Genomic DNA, 21,894 nt, shown 5'->3' with positions numbered 1-21,894 from the left:
CCGCAATGCCGGCCATGATTGGCTGGTACAATGTAAACAGAACGGGACAGACAGTCATTGTCAAACCATAAAAAGAAAATTTGAATATTAATTAATTAAAACATTTTTTTTTTTATTTTTATGGAAAAGCAATCCTTTCGTTCTGTACCCCAATGTTTGTATTTTTTTTTTTAAATATAGATTTTAATGAATATGCTACATATTCAAACTTTAATAAGATAAGAGGTGGGTTTATTTGTACATTTATTTATTTCTACATTTATTTCTGTGTTTATTTATTAATTTATTAGACTTTTGACATATTTCGCACCACATGCAACATTAAATCATTTCATCGTTTCTGTTGTTTGAAACAGAGCGCGTGGTGGTACTTCATACACGTGAGAGACCCGTTTACCGTTAGCCGTTTGTAAACGCGCAGCTGCTTTGGAGAAAGTGTTGTTTCCTTGTGTCCGCCCGGATGTGCCCTCACGTCAGCTGAGAGGAGCCGTGACAGCTCGGCTTCTTTCCCGTCAAAGTGGCGTGAGACTGACCGCTGGCCCTCTCCAGAAAACAAGTAAACTCGCGATGTAGCTCGGCGGCTCGGTGTGGATTTGTAGGCGGTAAAGAGCGGAGTGTTTCCCTTAATTTGGTGAGTTTCTCCTGACGAACCACAAGTGAAAGGCAACACAACTGCCTTAGCTAACTTAGCTAGCGTGTTTACGGTGACAGTTGGGCGGTTTGTTGGCGTAATTAAACGATCTTCGGATTATTATTTAAGTTGAATAAATCGTCATATATATTTAACATAGATATGTCGTGCTCATGTTATTTTTTAAGGCTTTCGACACTGCATTAGTTTTGATATAAACCTTAGCATCAGTGTCAGCAGACCACTATGCAACGGACAGGTCTCGTGATGCCAACGGACGATTGGATCTGCCCTTTAAACTGTTGGTTGCTATGGTTATATGGATCACTCCTATCTGTAATTACATTTTAGATATAATAATACCCATAACACCGTTTCTGTTAGTCAACATTTAATTCCTACTAGTCAGAATGATAATTAGAGATATCCACGATGACTGCTTATTGGTCCAAATTACGTCACTTTTGCCATTCATGTGTATTGGGCTTTCAGTTCTAGATATTTACAATTATATTTTCGATATCTTTAAAGAACATCCTGGATATCTGTAATGTAACTCTTACTTTAAATTGCAGTTGTAACGATCCTTAATGACATGTTTACTAGTCAGAATGCATTTCAGATAGTCAAAATCACATTAAGGATATCTAGAAAGTCTTTTTTCATTTGGGATATCTGAAATTAAAATTATGACTAGTAACAATTGGATTGTAGATACCTGAAATAGGAGTTTTTCCACAACATCATGCTTTTAAAAAAATTACGTCACTTTTGCCATTCGTGTTTATTGAACTTTTAATTCCAGATATCCACAATTACATTTTAGATATCTATAAAGAACATCCTGGATATCTGCAGTGTAATTATTACTTCAGAGTTTACATACTTTGAAACAGGTTGGGAGGAGGACTTTAAAATGAACTCCATTTTGACCAGCTAAATCATCAATAAAATGCTGTTTGCATATCGATGCATCACATTTAATGTGATATTAAGTTAGGTGTGATTAGGTTTGACACTTGAGGTAAAGTTGATTAACTTCAAGTATTTTTGCAGTGCTTTGTTGCTACTTTGACTTTTAGGTAAGGGATCTAAATACATTATAACTGACATGATGAACCAGCGGCAGACGTTCACCACAAGGCATACGGCTGACACCCAAATACAAATCAGTGATAAACAGTAAAAAAGTTCCATACACATATTGAAACTTATGCCTATGTATTTGTGTAAAAAAACAGTGTTCGGGCTGGAGTCACCATTTTTCCCTAGGTCTCTATAGCAGGTAAATTCCTCCTCATTCCCAAATACGTTCCTGTTGCAGTCGAGTGTTAACAAATACAGAGACAGAGGTCAGAGTTGACTGCTACTTCTTACCTCCTTTTGAGATATTTGTGTCAACTACGTTAATGCTTCGGAGCAATTATGTTCTGTCTTTTTGCTTCAAACATTTTTACACACCGGTGTTTTTCGCCACTGGATTCTTCTAATAATCTGCAGCTTCAGTTTTGCTTCTGCTTCCTCGTAGTTCGCCTAAAACCACAACAAGTAAATCAAGTCAAAGTTTACTGTGTAGAGCTGCATGTTAAACTGAATGGTGCCTCGTCTGTTCCTGGCAAAATGGTCTCTCCAGGACAAGAAACATTTGAACAACATCTGTGGTTCACCAGAGATGATAACATGTTTTTGTTACCAGGACGGAGATGATGTAAATTGGAGTCATGACTGGTGAATTTGAAAGGGTAGTTACACTACTGAAAGTCATATGATGCCACGCGGCTGAGGGCCGTGGTATGTGAGGAATCAGTAGTAGTGACTCTTAAAGTCTCTCACAGTTTTATTTCCTATTTTCATTCTCATTCATCTCATTCTCTCAGTTGTAGAAGATCATCAGTGAACATGCCTCTGGTACCAGTCGTGCCAGAGAACCACAGTCATGTCCTGGCAGAGTTTGACTGCCTCGATCCACTTCTGTCTGCGCTCAGGTTAGACTCTGGCAGGCTCAAGGTAGGTTTCACCATCACATGTCTGAGCGATTTATAGTAGTGTATTTTTTTATGGCTTTAAAATTCTACAGAGTGAAACATGACTGGCTATAAACAGTTATTGGGCCTGCACCTCGTGTACTTTGTACTCACCAAACCCACTAGATTAAAAACATAACAGCTACAATAGATTTTAAAGGCAGTAAAACGACAATTGAAACATCAGATTGTCTGTTTCTTAGAAGTGGATACACTAAAAACACAAATATCAACATGTTATCATGAGAATATTGTAAATTTAACAGTTATCTACATAAACAGATGAGTAAACTTTGTGTCCTCGGTGTTACAGTGTACCTGTTTGGCAGTGTCAAGGAAGTGGCTCGCATTAGGAACATCGGCAGGAGGGTTGCACCTGATCCAGAAGGAGGGCTGGAAACAAAGGCTCATCCTCACTCACAAGGTGATATGTGACTGGGTGTCTGTCAGAAATACAGAGTTGATTTATTGTTCGGCTGTTTATTGATGCAGCTGCACATAATAAGTCATAAGTCTTGATTTCTTTTCTAACTCCTAATCCATTGTGCACTCATTTTCAGGAGGGATCAATCGCTCAGGTGGCGTGTTGCCCTCATGATGAAGACTTTATCGCTGTTGCAACAAGGTTAGGGTCTCTCCACGAAGTAAATACATCTCTCACTTATCTCTGTTTGGTTGTGCCGTCTGTATTGTTCACACTGTCTGTCTCTGCTCCAGTCAGGGTCTGGTGGTGGTGTGGGAGCTGCAGCTGGAGAGGCGCGGCCGTCCGGAGAGAGTCAGTGTGTCCTGGGAGCACAGAGGTCAGGACATCACTGCACTCTGCTGGGACACCAGCGGGCTCAGAGTTTTCGTCGGGGATACAGCAGGCAAGGTGTCCTTTCTCCGTGCAGGATCCTCCAAGCTGGGCAAGGTAGTGATTCACAGTGAAAACTGTTTCCTCAGTGGTGATGTTTATATACTGCATAAACTTTAGGCACTTTTTGTTTTCATACACTATTGATAAATATTTGAATCTTTCAAAAAAATATGCCCATCTCTGTGGCAGAGAGTTTGTGTTGTTTCTTCTTTGTGAATCAGAACGTTCAAGTTTCACACCCATTCATTTTAAACAGAGTAGTGTGTTTAAGCCGTGCTGGTGGGAGCAGCGGGGCGGGGACAAGAGAAACGTAGTAGGCTGCAGTTAGAAGGTCAGACAGATTACATTTTTGGAAAAACACAACCCAACGTCACACTGCAGTGGCCAATGCAATCAGACTCGTCACAGTCTGTTTTGAGGCGGTGTGAGAGTCCCGTACAATCAACAGTAAACATCCCTACCTCTGTAACTTCCACAGGAGAGTTTTAAAAAACACTTAGCAAGCACTTAACTGCCCGGGAAATGTTAAGATCATAAGAAGGATCTGAAGATAAACAATAATTGTGAAATATAAACCTATGCCACATTAGAGAGTTAAAGAACACAACAGGGCCATAAGTGACACTTTCATCCCCGGACAACCCTGCTGGAGGCGGTGGGGATGCAGCCACGCTTCTGTGTGTGTGTAAAATGAAAAAAAAAGAGTGAAAATTGAATTTCCCCATTGCGGGACGAATAAAGGAATTCTTCTTCTTCTTCTTCTTCTTCTTCTTCAGTCCTCTTTGTTGACCATTTTTACGTAATGTAGATGCTGTAAATATCTGGTTTGGTTTTCTTTGTCTCTAGGGTTCAGCATTCGTTATCTTCCCTGTTCAGACCGTCACCACTGTGGACTCCAGGGTGGTTCAGCTCGGGTACCAAGATGGCCGCCTGCTGGTGTCTTCAATGACCCGCTGCTACCTCTGTGACACAGAGAGGTGAGTACCAGCGTGGCTGCGTCGTGTCAGGAGGAGAAACTCTCACAGGGCCCATTAAGTGTCCTTTATATTATATATTCCAATGGTAGACATACAGTAATAGTTTTGTGTATGCAGGCATGTTTAAGGATTCTTTCCTTTTTTTTTTGGGAAAAGCTGATCTTGGCATTTGTTGAAAATTAAATAATTTTGTAATTCAAAAGCCAAAATGAATTTCTCTAGTCTTGTAAGATACTGATTATCATTATCATTTGTATTTAAATAATTTAGTAAACGGTGATTCAGTTGGGCTCTGTCAAAGTCATTTTGATAATTTTGCTTTCTCCTGATAATTATTTTTTTGTTCTGTCTTTACCCACCTTCAGGGAGAAGTTCTGGCGTGTTGGAAATAAGGAGCGTGACGGGGAGTATGGAGCATGCTTTTTCCCTCAGAACAGGGGACTTATAGTTGGTCAGCCCCCCCTGCTGTACTCTGCCCGGCCGGGGTCTCGGATATGGGAGGCGAGTTTTAATGGCGAGGTTCTGAGCACCCATCAGTTCAAACAGCCACTGGCCTGCCCTCCTCTACCTCTCATCACTTACAGGTACCGATTGTTCCTGCTTTTAAATGGTCCTCTTTAAAAGGCCTGATTCCTAATTTCTCTTTTGTTTTAAATTTGCTTCTCGTTCTACTGTCGTTTCCTGCAGAGATGAGCCACATTACAACCCAGTGCAGAAGAGCCCCCAGTCAGTCGCCTTCCCTAAACTGCTTTACTTTGGGTAATAATAGAAATAATTCATGTATTTTATTATCTGAGTTGTGAGACTTCCCTATATTTTTATACTGTATGCACATTATTGAATCAGAGGCAAATACGTTGATTACACCAGATATCATTGTTAAATAGTAATAGTCAGTGTCTGGATTAACTGTGCACTAACTTTTGTAGAGACCAGAACCTGCTGACGTGGACGGATTCAGCTGTTTATATCTTCACACCTCAGAACGGACAAGTGCTTCTGTGGACTGAAGTCAAAGGTATGCGATCATTTGTAGTAGACAAGCAAACATTTTATTCATGAACACACGTAAGCTGTAAAAAGATTGATTATTGGACCACTAGTCATTAATAATAACAAGGAAAGCATCAGAATGTTTAATGATTTTAGCATTGATCATAGAGATGTTTTGTTCCTGTTTTGAATTACTTTAAACCGATGCGACATGTTTTCTGATTTCACAGACTTGGCTGATATCGCAGTCTACCGTAACGAGCTCTTCTGTCTCCATGGCAGCGGACGTCTGTCCCACCTCTCCCTGTTATCTGCTGAGCGCTGTGTCGAGCGTCTGCTGCGGAGGGAGTCCTGGCCTCTAGCTGCTGTGGTCTGCTGTATGTTCCAGCACACAATCACCACCAGCAGGGTAAGATGGCTGCCGCTGCCATGTCATCTGGCCTCTGTCTCTGTGTACAGAGACATGCAGGTGCTAGATAGGGATGGGCATGTTTAAGGGAGAAATGTTTTCCCAGGTCGACCTATCGCATGGACTTCTTGAGGGGGAGTCAATTCCTTGAAGAGGGAAAACACAGCAAGCAAGCGTCCGACCCTCACGTCATGTCAATGCTTTCTGTCCATACTGAATCTGTGAAATGTGCACTAAATGTGTGGAACAAGTTGTAAACTAGGCTCCTGCAAAACAGCAACACTTTCCGTGCACCAGCTGATTTCTGATTTCTGATTTCTTCAGAGACTCTTCTGCTCTTACCTTTTCTGGCCTTGTTTACATCCAACAAAATATTTAAGTTTTTGTAGTGTAATGAGGAGGTCTTGTATAAATAACTCAGATGGCAAAAGTTCAGCTCAAAACGGCTTATGCACAGCGCTGCATTGTAAAAAAAAAAAAAACTATCATTAACCCCGTCATAATGCTGCGTAATTGAGGAATCAATCACTCAAGCACATCTCTAGTGCTATCTTGTAAATAACAAGTGATTATAGTAGTAGTAGTTTGTATTGAACCCGTGTACTGTATATAATAGGTCAGTCTGGGGCTGTGCAGACGGTGAAAAACAAATGTGAAGTGTACATGCTACAAGTTAAAGTTAGAAGTAGATCAAGCATTTTAGAAATCAGATCTTAACCAGATTTCTTATGAACTGTATCAGACCTGCCCTGTTTTGATAAAGCACTAACATAAGCCTTCCTCGTCATTCCTGTTTAATTCAGGCCAGGAAATCCATTCCCATCGACCGCCTCGAACATCTAAGGTCCCAGCTCAGCTCCAGCACACACCTGGAGCTGAGTGGCCAGCTGGAGGAGGTCATCACTAAACTGGAGCCCCTTGACTCCGCCTCCAGCAGCCGCAGAAGCAGCATCTCCTCACATGTAAGTTAAAGTAACTTCCTGTAGATGAAATGGAAACCACCATAACTATATACGATAAGCATCCCACTTTACTTTACTTTTCTATGACATCCATTGAATCTTGAACAATTCCACATCACACAAATACATCATGCTTTGATAACTGTCCATTCAGTACATGTTAACTCCTATGAGCCTGTTGGAACTGAAGCACGCAGCTCCTGTAAATCCGAAAAGACCGGTAACAATAAAGTGTGTTGATCTGATATATCATTAACCAGGAGAGCTTCAACGTCCTGGACTGTGGAATCTACCGTGTGATCAGCCGCAGAGGAAGTCAGTCAGATGAGGAGACGGGCTCCCTCATCAATCAGTCCACGTCCGAGGAGGAGCGGCTCAAAGAGTTCAGTTTTGTGCAGGAGGATGATCCGGTGGATCATGGTAAGAGATCGACGCCTGGACAAATGCTGTCAATAAATATGACTGCACTTTTGAAACATACAACATTGTAACATTGCAAAAAATATTTTTTTAATACTCCAATAATCCTTCGAACATACTCATTTTTATTTTATGAAAAAACAGGAAGTTTTAATATAATTACTCATAACAATTATAAATAGTAATATTGTATAATAATAATATAATATAGTAATATAATAATTAAGAATAAAGTTGAACAGTATTAACTTAATTAAAAAAAAAAAAACAATGTAACAACTTAATCATCCTGGGCTATCTTCTTCTTAAAACTCTTATTTACCTCTACTTTTGTTTTAAATCTGCACATGAACAAAATCCAAAAAAGCTAAAAACCAAACTAATGCTAACGACAAGAAACTCACTCTGTTGTTTCTTACCTCACTGCTTTCTTACCTATTTCTCTCTCTTTGTTCCTTAGCAGGAACAAATCCCTTTTCTGCCTCTTCTTAGTTCAGTGTGAAAAGAGAGTGAAGTTATTTTCAGTTTTATATCTGTGACTCCGAAAATGAAAAAAAAAACATGGGAAAAATACCAAATAAGATTTTGTAACTGGGAGCATCTCTACCTGCTGAGAGATGTATCAGCATAAACGTGACAATAATTTTACTCTTTGACTTTGTCTTTGTTGTCATAATGATCATGTACCTGTTTTTGATACCGTCTTGTATGTTTGCCACTAAAACCAATAAGATTTTGACTTGAAAACCACATAAAATCATTGAATCAGTAGTCTTGCTGTATGCTCGGATCCGCTGTGAGAGCTGAATGATCACTCTGACGTCTTTACGAATACAATCTACACTTTGTTAATGTCAAGTTTCTTGTCTTGTCCATTGTATCACACATAAAATCACCATTTTGGTTCTTTTTTTTATTTTTTTGCATCGTGCAGCATTTAATTTACGTTTTCTCTATAGTGGTGTCTGGCACCTTTGCTCCATCTGCTTGCATTATGTCCTCTGCCTTTCATCAGTCCCCTCCAGTACTCCATCCATCTGTGTTTGTCCTCTGGCTCTTGCCCCCATCTTTATTCAGATCCACAGAGCAGTGAGCGTATGGAGGCTGAGCGATCTGAGCAAAGCCTGCACTTCCACCTCCCCCTCTCATTTCGTCCCAAACCCCATCGCATCGCACTGCAGGCCGTCAAAGACAGGTAAACATTGAGGGAAACGAAGGACAAACACACTAAAAGATTTGAATACAAGGATGTGTCACACTGCATTCAACACTGATGAAGTTATTTGTGCTTTCTTTCTCATGAGGATTGAAACTCCTATAATAACTGTAATCATTCAAGTGCAGCTGGGCTTTTTGAGGGCTTACTTCCCCTTTCAACTGAAGACCTCCACATCTAGTTTTTTATAAATTTACATTATTCATCGGTGCAGACGCATGTGGCAGGTTTCATTTCCATGCATCACACTCACTCATTTGTCATGAAATTGTTTGTCCTTTGTGGCTGTTCGACTGAAAACCTGTCTAATGTAATATCATTTGTGAAAGGCTGTTTTATTATTTTTGTATTTCTCAGTGTTTCTAGTTTTGTTAAGAAGACAACAGAGAAGATCAACACCCTCCAGATGAACTCTGAGCTCTGGCAACGGCCTGAATCCAGAGAGGGCGGACAGGCCGAAATGTCAGCCACAGCATCATACTCAGAGGAAATGGAGAATGAGTAAGTACATACCTTTGATAGTGGACTATAATACGTTTTTTTATTAGACTATGAAAGGTAATTCAGATAAAACCAGTGAATTATATTTGTCATCACAGAGTTTATGATGAAATGCCTAACACAGAGGCCGACATGCAGGAACTTCGATCAGCTACAGAGCGAGCTACGTAAGTGGTTTGCGTTGTTTTGATTTCACAGCCTTTTAGTAGAAACTGAACTTATATTTAATTGTTACATTTTCCCAACATCAGCTCTCAGATCCAAGATCCTTTGGTGCTTCTGGATCCAGTCTGCCTGGAAGAAACTCTGCTGGAGTGGCTGGCGGTGCTGGAGCGAATACTCGGACCTGTAGAGCACGAGTCAAGGGTGGATGGACCAGGAGAGGAACGGTGGGATTATCTTAACTCCTGCTCAGAGCGGCAAGAGGAGTCTTCCTTCTCATCAGGAGATCAGGTCACAGAGGAGAAGAAAGGAGAGTCTCCTGAGCTCGGAGAGAAAGAGGACCAGTGTGACTCCACTGAAAAGGAGCCTGAAGTTTCAAACAGGAGAGCTCAAGATCCTGTTCGAGTGCTGTCTCCTAAACCTGTACCGTCAGATCTCCTGGCTGATCTCACCCAGCTGGCAACGCTTTACACTGAGCTTAGCTGCTTTAGAAATCAGGAAATTGAACAAGTATTGGGGTGCACAACTTTCCTGCGCCGCTACTTCTTTCTGCTGGACCAAGAGCGTGTGAGAAGAACGTGTCTGCTGTGTTATCAGGAGAAGCCGGAGGCACAGAGCTCCTTCACTGAGGCCATGCTAGGTCTGAAGCTTCCCCTTAAATCTCTACTTTAATCATTTTCCCCCCTGTGTTTTACTTTCAGATTTCAAATTTCACAAATGATGGTAGAATGTAAATGTATAGATGAAGAAAACTGAAAACACACTTACCAAGGAACAAATAGAGAGCTTCTGTGTTTGGGAAAGAAAGTTAAATATAAGTAATAGGATATTTTAAAACTGCATCGCATTCCCACGTATTAAAACCAAACAAACTTGGATGGAGAAAAAAACAAAAACAAAACCAGAACCCCATCTCTTATACACACAGACATGCAGACACTACTTTTTCCACAGTCAGAGAAAAGGTCCTAAAACTATCCAAAACTCTTCTCCTTTCAAAAAAATCAGTGTAGCTGTTCCCTTTGTATTATAAAACTCATTCATTCATCATTTAACCGTTTTTAAAACATAGAGAATATCTGATTCTGTATGTCCAACATTAATACTAGTTGGTTTTGTATACCTCAGAATATAGTAGAAATATATATATATTTGGTTCTTCTGTGGTAGTGAAGCCTATAAAAAACACACAATTATTTTTTTCTACAATTTATAATCCACCTTTGTGATTCAGTCCTCATTTCAGACCTCATCTAATAACTTCATATTTAAATCAAAGGCCCATGCACCTCTGATACTTAAGAAGTTGAAAAATCAACTTGTGTCGTTCTCTGCAGATCTAACTCGGTCCAGTAAGGTGGTGGAGGTTATTCAGAGAGGGGATTTACTGAGATCACTGCGCAGTCTGAGAGAGCTGCAGCCCTGGAGCGCACCTCCTCTCCTCGCTCACTTACACAGGTCAGTCCACGCATTTCTCTCTGCTCGGCACATGCTCATATGACAGCTGTGAGGGACCTTATGAAGTAAGTTTGCTGTGTTGTTTTCCAGGCTGTATGAGAAGCACGGGGAGGCGGCTGTACGCTCGTTTACGCAGTTCTATCCTACAATAACTCCTGCTGATGTAATGACCATGGCTCAGAAAAGCCACTTCCTGGCATACCTGGATAATCTGGTCCAGTCACGAACCGAGGAGCACAGGTACGTATTAAGTTTCATCTACTTGTCATAAGACAAAAAAGACTTTGAACTCCCTTTGTTGCTGAATTTTTACATTCATTTCTTCCTGTAGGTTGTCATTTTTGCAGTCCCTTCTTGAGCCAGAATCACTGCGGCAGGATTGGCTGGAGTTGGCACTTACCCACGATGCCCCTCAACGCTATGATACCCTGACTCCTGATGGACAGCCAAGGTCTGGTCCTGTTAGTGTGGGAAAAATAGGGGCGGGGGGGTGTATGATCCTGTAATTAGTTTTTTTTAACATTTACTTAAAGACCCAGTAACTTTTCAGTTTGGGGCTAAAAAGAAAAATATGAACGTGAACTAAGCTTCTATCATGGGCACATTTATCTTTTGTGTTCTGTTTAAGCCACAACAATGTCAAACAATAAAGTGAAATAATATATTTAACTGATTTCATGTGACTCCTGCTGCAGGTGGCATTCTCATTGTTTCAGTTGGGGTTACGGACGCCTCCTGTCTCTCCTGATCCGTCTTCCTGCAGACCTGTCCTCCAAACAGAAGATGGCAGAGACTTGCCGCAGTCACGGGTACTTAGTCATTTTCTTTGATTCAACAGTCAAAAGAAAAAAAATGCTGCTTATGCTTTTGAGGTCACATTGTTGTCACATTGTTAACCTTCTGTTTAATGCGTGTTTGCAGGTACTGGACGGGCTACATCTACCTCTGCTGTGAGCTGCAGCGTCGCACAGAAGTGTTCTCCACCATCTGTCAGCTGGATGACATCAATCTGCTGGAGGAAGCTGACGGTAAAACGTTTACTTTCAGGCAAAAGACATAGACACATACTTAAAATCACAAATCGGCTGCATGAAAACACATGTACACATACACTGTAACTTCATCACAACACAAGTTATGAGCCAAACAGCCAAAACAGACGGACAGAGATTACACAATTACACCAAAGTGGATCCAACCGCTGAAGTGAACTTTTCTCCTTCTTGTCATTGCTGAGAAAAAGAAAAAAAAATTGTCAACAACTGCAAACATTACAGATCGGGCAGACATAACCTCAACGTAAACCTGTAAAAAAAATGTTATTTTTTAAGTAATACGGAGAATTTCACTGACAGTTTGGGTCACAAACAATGGTTCAACCTTTATGACACCGGGTAACATCCAGGTAATAAATGATTTACCTTAGTGACACTGTCTGCCCTCACTGGAGTGGCTTCTTTGGTACCATTTAAATGAAACACACTCCGACTAAATGACACTGGCTCAAAACATATTCACCAAAAAGAAAAACAACCATACTCTGATGTCTGTACTGTCCCTCTGTTATTTTCCAGGTGTTGAGCCTCGGACCTTGGAAGAGTGGAAGCTCTTGATCCAGTTATCTCAGCAGTGCAGCAGTGCGGTAGACTCAGAGCAGGTCACAGGTGTGAACGGGAGCAGCCGGTCCAACGGCTCGGCAGATCGCAGCGGAAAGATCAACCCGGAGAACCTGACCCTGATGCTGGCTCGGACAGCCGGGCCTGACCACGCCATGGCCGTCCTGGAGGAGTGCGGCGTGCAGCTGGTCCTTTCACCGCACTCCAAACTGGTCTGTGAGCTGCTGAGAGTCGCTGAGAAGAGGCAGAGGTGGGTCAGGGTGGAGTTCCTGTGCTGTTATCAACTGTAATGCAAATGAGTTTTTTGAAGGCTTGAAATATTGTGGTTAAATGCTATTTTGATCCATTAACTTATTTATAAACTTTGTGCTCCTTGAAGAAAGCTGTATAAAATGTTTAAACATGTTTCTCAGTGGTGTGTATTTCTCTTAAAGGTCTGAAAATGACTTTTTAAGGTAGATATTGAACCAAAATGTGTGAATGAAGTCTGAAAAGACAGTTCAGGAACGGTTTCCAGAACATTATTTGAATTGACTTAATTCATAGGTATTACCATTAGTTTTGTTTTCTTTTTCAGAGCGATGATCCAGACGATGCTAGAGCGCTGTGATCGCTTCCTGTGGTCTCAGCACGCCTAACTAAAGCTCAGCTGCAGCTTCTCTACGCCAAACACGATTAACTAACACTGTATGTAAAACGCCCCAGTAACTGCTGTTAAAGCTGCACCTTAACTTATGCACTGTAACATTTGTCTGAGCTTTCGGGTTAAAGTAAGGTACTTACCCTCACAGAGAAAAACAGTATTTACTTTTTAACTTTAACTTGTTTTTGTTTTTTGTTGTTTTTTTTCAGTTTTCTTAATGATTCAGGTCAAATGTTTTATTGCACGTACAGGAAATAAAATATCTCTTTAACTAAAAAAAGAAACGTTGACAATTATAGTGAAATGTTCTAACCAGGTAACGTGTGAATAAAAGCTGTCTGTAATTTATTTTGAGTTTGTGTGTTTTAAGAACAAAAGGTTACTGTCGGCATGATGATTGTTGAGTCTGGTGAATATGTATTTTATGTCAACAACATTGGGAAAGAATGTTCCACACACTTTGTTTTTAACGGTAATTCCATCCTACATATCCCTACTGTCCAGCCATGTAGACAGTTTCTGTTTATTTGTTGAGGTTTCGAGAGAATTAAACCAAAACAACCACCTAAAATAATCCACATAACCAGAGACAGTTACGAACAAAAAAGGCCAGTGAACAATATCTCCCTTTATTTTCTTGCAGTTTCCTCAACGGGACATTTTTTTGCAAACAAACGATTTCTACATTTCAGATCTTGAACGTCACATACGGAAGATGACGGGTTATGTGGGTCAACAGAGATGATATTAATAACATCTTAATGAAATGGGACTGATGACTCATTTGATGGTATCACACACCTGGAGCATCAAAGGCGAGACGCGGGAAGCCTTGCGCTCCACGTTTGAGCTCTAAAGGCTTATACCAGACACAACCCACGCTTTTTGAGTCACATCCTCTACACTGGTTTGACTGAGAACCTTTCTGTCTGATCCTTTCTTATTTTCATCCTCATCTCCGATTCTTCGAGCATTTCCCAGAATCCTCATCGTCCAGCTCACCCACCTGTCTTGTGTCACTGGCGCAGGGACGATCAGATTGAAGGTTTTGGCATGTGGCAAAGACACAGACACACTTGTAATAAAAATGATCCTCAAAAAACTTTGCATGTCATTGAGGAATTCCATTTCCACTAAATAAAAGTAATAAATCAGCCGGTATTTTCAATTTTGCTTCTACTGCCTACATTTGTTTGGTTGATTGTCCACTGCTACAAAGATGTACATTCTCTCGAGGGATGGGTAGAACTGTTTAATTGAAATGATCCAAATGTGACAGAAGGTTTTCATCATGAGGACAGAAGTAGATTTGATTTGAATGTTATTAAGTCGAGGCAGTGAGTCCAGTGTTTGATGTTGCCTTCCTGTCACCAGGAGGACAGATAAGAGGATTCTGCACATACCTGTTGGCCCTGCTGCCAGTGTATAAATGGCAACCTCGACGCTAGGTTCTGTACACACACACATGCACACACACGGGTTGGCTCTCAAGATGAGAGCAGTGGAGATACACTATGAGCATGATTAAGTTTCTGAACCTCAAGTGAATCCTTTCTGCACAGATTGAACAGTTTAACGTTCTAGATGGACGCAGCACCAGTGGTGAGTTTATGTTCTTCTTAATTTAATAGAAAAAAGCAGCTTCTTTTCCTGAGATATTCAGTTCGATGTGTTCTGGTTTCAGGTGTCCGTCTCTCTGCTTGGACTGGCTCTTGTCCTGCTCTCCTTCCCCGAGCATGCTTCACTGAACAGAGTATTTGACAACGACTCAGGTAGGATTTCTGATTATAACCGATGGGACCAGATACTGAGGAGCTTCTCTAACTGCATCTATGTTTTCCTGTGGTAATGTCAGGAACCGTGTATCCAGGATCTGTATTTGTGAAGGATGCTCTAAAGAGGGCGATCGAGCTGACTGATGCTGCTTACGCCCGCACAAGTGAAAGGTTAAAACTAAATATTTCAGACCCTCTGCGAAGCATAAATAATCATTTAACATCTATAATAAGTGTTTGCACTAAAAACAAAGCTTTGAATGTTTCCAGGGTAAAGAAGTCTCAGTCTGAAGGCGCTCTGAGACCCAGTGACCTGCTGGCTCAGTTTAAACACACTGAAACCAGAACCAGGACTCAGATCCGGGCTGCAGAACTGTTGGACAACACAGTGGAGCTGATCAGAGAGATGGTGTACACTCATACTATGGTGCAGCCTGACTCTCAAGGTACCAAACAGCAGCACAACACATGAGATGCTTCTGCACCTGTATGTCTACTGGCACTGTGTCCTGAGAAAATGTTGTCACTTTGTCACTTTGTCACTTTATATCATCACTGCATCATTTTATTCAGTTGTACTGTCACTTACTTCAGTAAGAAATGCTACTACACTTTACTGTACTTTATATCACCACTACATCACTTTATTTAGTGGTACTGTAACCTACTGCTGCTACACTCCACTGTCACTTTACTGTAACTTAGTTCTGTAGGAAATGCTGCTACATTTTTAACACTGTTTTCACTTATCGCTCCTTACCACTTATTTAATTTGTACTTATCTTATTTCAATATGCTGCTAAACTGCACAGTGCGTATTGTTGTATATTGTATATACCTACGCTTAACCACAATTTCTGTTGCACTCTGTCACACTTAGTTATTGTTTGATTTATTTGATGTTAGCTTTATTTTTATTTGATTTATGTTAGCTTATTGTCACTCTGATCCTTTCCCATCTTTGTATTGAAACTGTTGCACAATAATTTCCCTCTAGATAAATAAAGCTTCTTGAATCTTGAATCTTGAATCTAAAACAACTTATTTTACATGCCAGGCCTTTCTGACATTTGTTTTCAGCACGTTTCAGGCTACAGATCACCAATAATAATGAACAAAAGCTGTTCACTTTTAACTGCTGGTCTAGGCTCGAGACAGAGGGATGCTACGCTAAACGTCATGGAATCACTTTTCCCTCAGTATCGAGCCAGAAAAGACACAAAAAACTCAAAACGCCTATTTCAAAAGTTCTTATACTTTGTTCCTCTGTGACCTCAGTTTGTGTTAATTTCTTTGTTGTTTTTGAGGATTTACAATTTTCATTCTAGTTATTTATCGATTTGCTTACTGTATTTCACACTGTGTCAAAAGAGTAAAGTGTTAGGGGGTGCAGAGACACACGGAGCCCACTGGACGTCCCAGAATCAAACCCTGTAAAGCTACAAATGTTGTAGGCTAGAGCAATGATGTGCTGATGATAGCTGTACCGTTTAATCTATGTTCCCAAAGAGCTGCTGAGTGAAGGAGACGTGGAGACTCTGCTGCAGGTGACCGGCTGCGCCGCTGAGCTGCAGAGACCCAGCTGTGACGGTGACTGTCTGTCTGAGCGCTACAGATCCATCACAGGAGAGTGCAACAACCGGTAAGTGCCCACACAAAAAAGAACATTTAGTCACGGAGCAGCGCTGTCTTGGATATATTTTGCTGTTTTTATGCCTCCGTGTTTTCTGTTCATCACATTCATGTGAACTCAATATCTCAGGAAACTCTTGAGAGATTTTCTTCAAATGCGGCAACAAACGTCCACTTGGACTCAGAGATGAACTGATTATATTGTGGAGGTCAAAGGTCACTGTGACACCACATAAACCCATTTTTTCCCCCAATTTTTTTTATGAATACAAACAAGAGCAAGTATAAAACAAAACACATTTTTGTCCATAACTCAAGAATTCAAATGCTTATTATGACAATATTTCACACAAATGTATAATAGGATAAAAATGATGAAGTGATGACATTTTATATCCAAAAGGTCAAAGGTCAACTTCACTTTGACGTCATAATGTTTCTGTCCATTATTCAACACCATAACTGAGGAACATGTATGAAGTGTCCATGTGGCACCAAAAAATACAATTAATACCTTTTATTAAATCCCTTAAGTCTTCACTACACATATTATGTAAGAGTTTTCATGTAAATTTCAACTCGACTGGTTTGCAGCGGCCTACAACCACAAGGAGGTGATTCTAGTTTGGTCATTCGTGTTAATTTGTGTCCTTGTGCCGTTTAGACAGAACCCCAGATGGGGGGCTGCAAACATCCCGTACTCCCGCTGGCTGCCTGCAGAGTATGAAGATGTGCGGGGGATGCCCAGAGGCTGGGACCCAGCGCACACCTACCACAATGCCACTCTGCCTCCGGTAAGCGTCCTGCAGCAGCACTCAGTCGTCCTCTGTCCCGTCAGCTGCTGTGACTCCGACACTCCTGTCTTTGTTTGTTGTCCAGGTGCGGCTCGTGTCTCAGGAAGTGCTGTTCACTCACAATGAGAACATCTCTCTGGACTCCAGTCTGTCCCACCTGCTGGTGGAGTGGGGTCAGTGGATAGACCACGACGTGGTGCTGACGCCTCAAAGCCCCAGTACAGCTGCCTTCAAGACGGGAGCTGACTGCACGCGCACCTGCAGCCTGGACACGCCCTGCTTCCCCATACAGGTGCTCCTTACCATCAGCTGCTTCTCGGTGTGCTTGTGTCGTGGCTTGATGATCACGCATCTTTCATTTTAAAAGACTTTTGATTACCTTTGAAGAAATGTTTGTGCCCTAGATGCTTGATATACATAAAATATATACATATATTTATATATATTTAAATTATCTGAATATGTATGTGGTATGAATACAATATATATACATACTAAAAATTTTAAATATATGAATGAACAATGAATAACTCATATTTTACTTGTTAAAACTATTTGTTTCTCCCCAGATCCCTCTGTCAGATCCTCGCAATGGCGTCCAGACCTGTATGCCCTTCTTCCGCTCTGCCCCCAGCTGTGTCGCTGGTGTCCCGTCTCATCGCCACCGAGAGCAGCTCAACGCCATCACCTCCTTTGTAGATGCCAGTATGGTGTACGGCAGCTCCGCCAGTCTGGCCTCAGCTCTGAGAAACCGCTCCTGTCCTCTGGGCTCCATGGCCCTCAACTCCCAGCACTCGGACCAGGAGCTGGCCTACATGCCTTTCCTGCCACGCCTGCAGGCTCACCTGGACCCCTGCGGCCCCCGAAACTCCACCAGATTAGAGGCGTTGGACAGATCTGTGCGTCAGGAGAACACCACATCCTGCTTTCAAGCTGGTGAGTGAGTAAATGTTGAGTTTTCTGTTTTTCGCAGATTTCACTGGAGCTGTTGGTTATGATGAATGTTTCACAGGTGATTCAAGAGCTAATGAGCACCTGGGAATGATTGCACTGCACACAGTCTTTCTGAGAGAGCACAACCGGCTGGTCAAAGAGCTGCACCTGCTCAACCCTCACTGGAGCCCTGACACACTTTATCAGGAGGCCCGCAAGATCATGGGAGCCGTTCACCAGGTATCTTTAGCAGCTTCCAGCCGTTCATGTCTGCCAACACCAGCATTCTGACATGCTCCATTCATCTTTCCAGGTACTAACATGGGAGCACTACCTGCCGCGGGTCCTCGGAGAGAGCACCACGTCTCGTCTGATGCCTCCCTACGAGGGTTATGATCCCAGCGTGGATCCCAGCATCGCTAACGTCTTTGCTGCTGCCGCATTTCGTTTTGCCCATGTCACTGTGCAGCCAGTGGTGACCAGGCTAGGGCCAGGATACACCACTAACTCCCAGCATCCCCCACTGCCTCTGCATCATTCACTGTTCGCCTCTTGGAGGGTTGTACAGGAAGGTAAAACTATGATAATGTCGTGCATTTAACTCAAATGACATGCAATTTACTAATCTTATTCCATGTCAGGTGGTATAGACCCTGTGCTGCGCGGTTTGTTGCTATCTCCGGCCAAGCTGCAGACTCCAGGTCAGATGATGGTGGAGGAGCTGACAGAGAGGCTGTTTCAGGCGCAGGGAGGGATGCCCCTGGACCTCGGGGCTCTTAACCTCCAGAGGGGCCGGGATCACGGCCTGCCTGGTACCAGCTTTCTTTCATGTGGCACAGTACAGTGTAAAGCCTTGTTTCCACCAAGCAGTCCGGTTCAGTTCAGTTTGTTGCCTAGCACACTCAATAATTAATTAACTAAAAAAGTCAAGATGAACACATTCATTACATTCTGCTTTAGCAAATAACAAATATTTAGATATTAATATTCAAAAACAGTCTGAATATAAATAATATTTAAATATTTGGTATTTGCTGAAGCCGAATGTAATTAATTTCTTTATTATCTTGACTTCTAGAAAGCAAAAGAAATACAAGCACAAAGAACAAAGCAACAATATGAGTATTAGAAAACAATAATATACAAAAAAGAAAAAGAGTTACAACCATAGACTCAACATTATCAACTGAAAAAAGGACCCAACTAAAGATAGTTGACAATAATTAATCAATGAACAGAGAGGGTATTACTGTTACTGTTTTAAGATGAGAAAACATTTTTAAACAAAGAAAAGCATGACAGGAAACAGGCACCTACTGTTTATTTATTTCAATCGTAAGGAGCCTTAAACCTAAAAGCTTTTCTACCAACTGCCTAGGATACGTGGATTGTAGTAAGTTATTTTTGACAGTAGTCAAAATTTAAGTTAATACATTTAGAAATAACTTTGTACCTGTGAAATTGGCGTCTTGTGTCAATGTCTAGTCTCATCTGAAGTGTATTCATTTACTCTGGTGTCTGGTAGAGGTGGTCTTTGTTTCAGGTATTGAAACCCTGTATTTAATGCTCCCCCCTCACCTCCTGTCCCATCTCACCCCATCAGGATACGGCTCATGGAGGAGTTCCTGCGGCCTCTCTGTTCCCAACACAACATCCGAATTGGCTGCAATTCTGAGTAACTTCACCTTGGCTCACAAATTACAGCTCCTGTACGGGACACCTCACAACATCGATGTGTGGGTGGGGGCCATCTCTGAGCCCGCTCTGCCTGGAGGTCGAGTCGGACCACTGCTGTCCTGCCTGCTGGCGAGACAGTTCAGAGCGCTGAGAGACGGGGACAGGTGACACCAAATCCTCTGTTCTAAAATTAGTATTATAATGCAAGGATAGACATTTAAATGTCTTTGTCTCGCAAGGTTTTGGTGGGAGAAGGAAGGTGTCTTCACCAGCACCCAGAGGAGACACCTCCACACCGTCTCTCTGTCCCGCATCATATGTGACAACAGCCGCATCACTCATGTCCCCGCTGACCCGTTCTCACGCACTGAGAGGCCGGAGGACATGCTGGCCTGTTCGAACCCGCTCATCTCCCACCTCGACCTCGGCCCGTGGAAAGAAGCAGACTCAGGTGAGGAAGTGGAAAAGAGGAGCGAGATATCAGGTGTGTCTTGTTGCGTCTCACACGGACCTCGCTGCCTACCCCTCTCATCCAGATCCCAGCTGTGGTCCGATACCCAGGATTCAATCGGGCTACTCGATGCTCTGTGGCTCTGTGATTCTGTATCAGTGTCACTCTGGCTTCAAGCTGCTGGGACCGCCATCTGTCAGCTGTGATCCAAACAGCCAGCAGTGGAGCCCCACACCCCCGACATGTCAAGGTACGGAGAATAAACAAGGGTCTGGTGACAAGACTGGAACAGATATCAATATATTTCTAAAGACCAGTGCGTCACAACATGGTTTGTGTTCAAGATCACATTAAAGAAAGACTTATGATGGTGAGGTGGAGATTTAGACGTGAACCAAAACCCTTCAGTTAATTCTAGATCTGGGAAAGGTCCATTCATTAGCTGTTCTGGTGTTTTTGCCTGATTGTTACAGATATTAATGAATGTGAAGAAAAGACTTCTCTCTGCCCACAAAACCTGGAGTGTCTCAACATACCAGGCTCCTTTATTTGCTCAGGTTGGTTCAGATTATTTAATAATGCACATTTTCTACCAAATGCTTTTATTGTGAAGCACTTTGCGACTTTTGTTTTGAAAAGTACATTTCACTCCTGAATGTTTCTTCATGTTTGTGTGCACGGATCCAGAACCCTCCTCGCTGTCTGTCGTCTCAGTCGTCACTGCAGTGATGGTAGTGATCGTCGGTGTGGCCGCGCTGCTGACGCTCATGTTCTGTTATCGCAAGTAAGTCACTGAAGATCGTTTTTATTGGTCACGAATTACATATTCTGAAACACTTAACAGTTACTAAATCGCGGAGAAATATTCAGATCCTTGAGTAAAAATTGTAGGCCCTAAGTACTGGACTAAGTTCAAATATTAAGTATTAGCAGTAAAATGTACATAAAGTATCAAAAGTAAAGGTACTCATTGTGCAGTAAAATGGTCCCCATCAGTATTTTACTATATATATGATGTTTCTGGATTAATATTACTGCTGTAAAAAGGTTGTGCTAATTTAACTTAGTTATATCCTGTTCAATCTACAGCAACGTATCATTTTCTATACATTTGTAGCGTCGCTGCCCTGTGAGAACCACGTATCTCTATAAAGTCAGCTTTTCATGAAAAAACAGCCCTGTGTTCAACCTTGTGATGATGCGTTTTCCAGCTGATCCCAGAGGGTTTCAAACAGTTATTAAAAAGAAATAGAATATTTTAAAACCCATAAAAGGATAAAATTCAAAATCACCAAATCTGCAGATACATGATTTCCACTGGGCGGTGAGGGATGAAAGACTGAAATCTGAGAAGTAACTTAAGCTGTCACACAAACATAGTTGAGTAAAAAGTACAGTCTTTGAGATGTAGAGGAGTAGAAGTATAAAGCAACATAAAGTGGAAATACTGGAATTTGTACTTAAGTAAATGTACTTAGAAACATTCCACGTCTGCTAAAGCCGTACAGATTTAGTATAATTAGAAAGTGGAATGAATGTTCTATAAATGGTTCATTCGTCCCTGAAACATAATGAAACATAACAGTAGTTTTTAAGTGAAATATGAATAACTAAACGTCTCTTTTGCAGATATTTTCCCAGGAAAGAAGAGGTAGTCACTGCTGGATGTTGCCAGGGGAAAAGTTAAACAGTTAGTTTTTGAGTTAATGTTCCCCTAACCCTGTTACTGTCTTAATTATCTCAAGTTGCAGATATATTGATGTG

The 21,894-nt window shown here is 41.7% G+C and overlaps 2 protein-coding genes across 2 annotated transcripts; both read left to right on the top strand.

The window, feature by feature from the left end:
* The first annotated feature begins 468 nt into the window (after positions 1-468).
* Positions 469-13,216, top strand: hps5 (HPS5 biogenesis of lysosomal organelles complex 2 subunit 2). The gene is made up of 23 exons (XM_083917023.1): positions 469-631; positions 2,509-2,638; positions 2,969-3,079; positions 3,216-3,280; positions 3,373-3,565; positions 4,358-4,488; positions 4,854-5,072; positions 5,176-5,247; positions 5,418-5,506; positions 5,712-5,890; positions 6,694-6,852; positions 7,113-7,272; positions 8,350-8,467; positions 8,846-8,989; positions 9,088-9,156; positions 9,241-9,791; positions 10,489-10,609; positions 10,700-10,849; positions 10,941-11,060; positions 11,305-11,418; positions 11,531-11,637; positions 12,184-12,475; positions 12,803-13,216. Exons 2-23 carry the CDS (start codon positions 2,531-2,533, stop codon positions 12,861-12,863), a joined length of 3,333 nt encoding a protein of 1,110 aa, XP_083773149.1. The 5' UTR covers positions 469-631; positions 2,509-2,530; the 3' UTR covers positions 12,864-13,216.
* A 1,236-nt stretch (positions 13,217-14,452) lies between these two features.
* On the top strand, positions 14,453-21,817 carry epx (eosinophil peroxidase; the record flags this gene model as incomplete). Its single annotated transcript, XM_083916435.1, has 17 exons — positions 14,453-14,470; positions 14,553-14,640; positions 14,724-14,814; positions 14,914-15,089; positions 16,153-16,285; positions 16,940-17,069; positions 17,155-17,361; positions 17,639-18,005; positions 18,082-18,242; positions 18,316-18,574; positions 18,644-18,814; positions 19,606-19,843; positions 19,919-20,130; positions 20,216-20,380; positions 20,604-20,687; positions 20,818-20,914; positions 21,760-21,817. The coding sequence occupies 17 exons, from the start codon at positions 14,453-14,455 to the stop codon at positions 21,815-21,817; spliced, it is 2,655 nt and encodes an 884-aa protein (XP_083772561.1).
* Between the last annotated feature and the right edge of the window lie 77 nt (positions 21,818-21,894).

Source organism: Echiichthys vipera (assembly GCF_963691815.1).
Source record: "Echiichthys vipera genome assembly, chromosome: 7".
Classification (NCBI taxonomy): domain Eukaryota; kingdom Metazoa; phylum Chordata; class Actinopteri; order Perciformes; family Trachinidae; genus Echiichthys; species Echiichthys vipera.
This window is presented reverse-complemented; position numbering and strand designations above follow the sequence as displayed.

Coding starts and splice junctions, on each gene's coding strand:
- hps5 (XM_083917023.1), top strand. CDS start 2,531: ATGCCTCTGGTACCAGTCGTGCCAGAGAACCACAGTCATGTCCTGGCA. Junction 5,073..5,175: donor CTACCTCTCATCACTTACAG/GTACCGATTGTT, acceptor CGTTTCCTGCAG/AGATGAGCCACATTACAACC. Junction 11,638..12,183: donor TCTGCTGGAGGAAGCTGACG/GTAAAACGTTTA, acceptor GTTATTTTCCAG/GTGTTGAGCCTCGGACCTTG.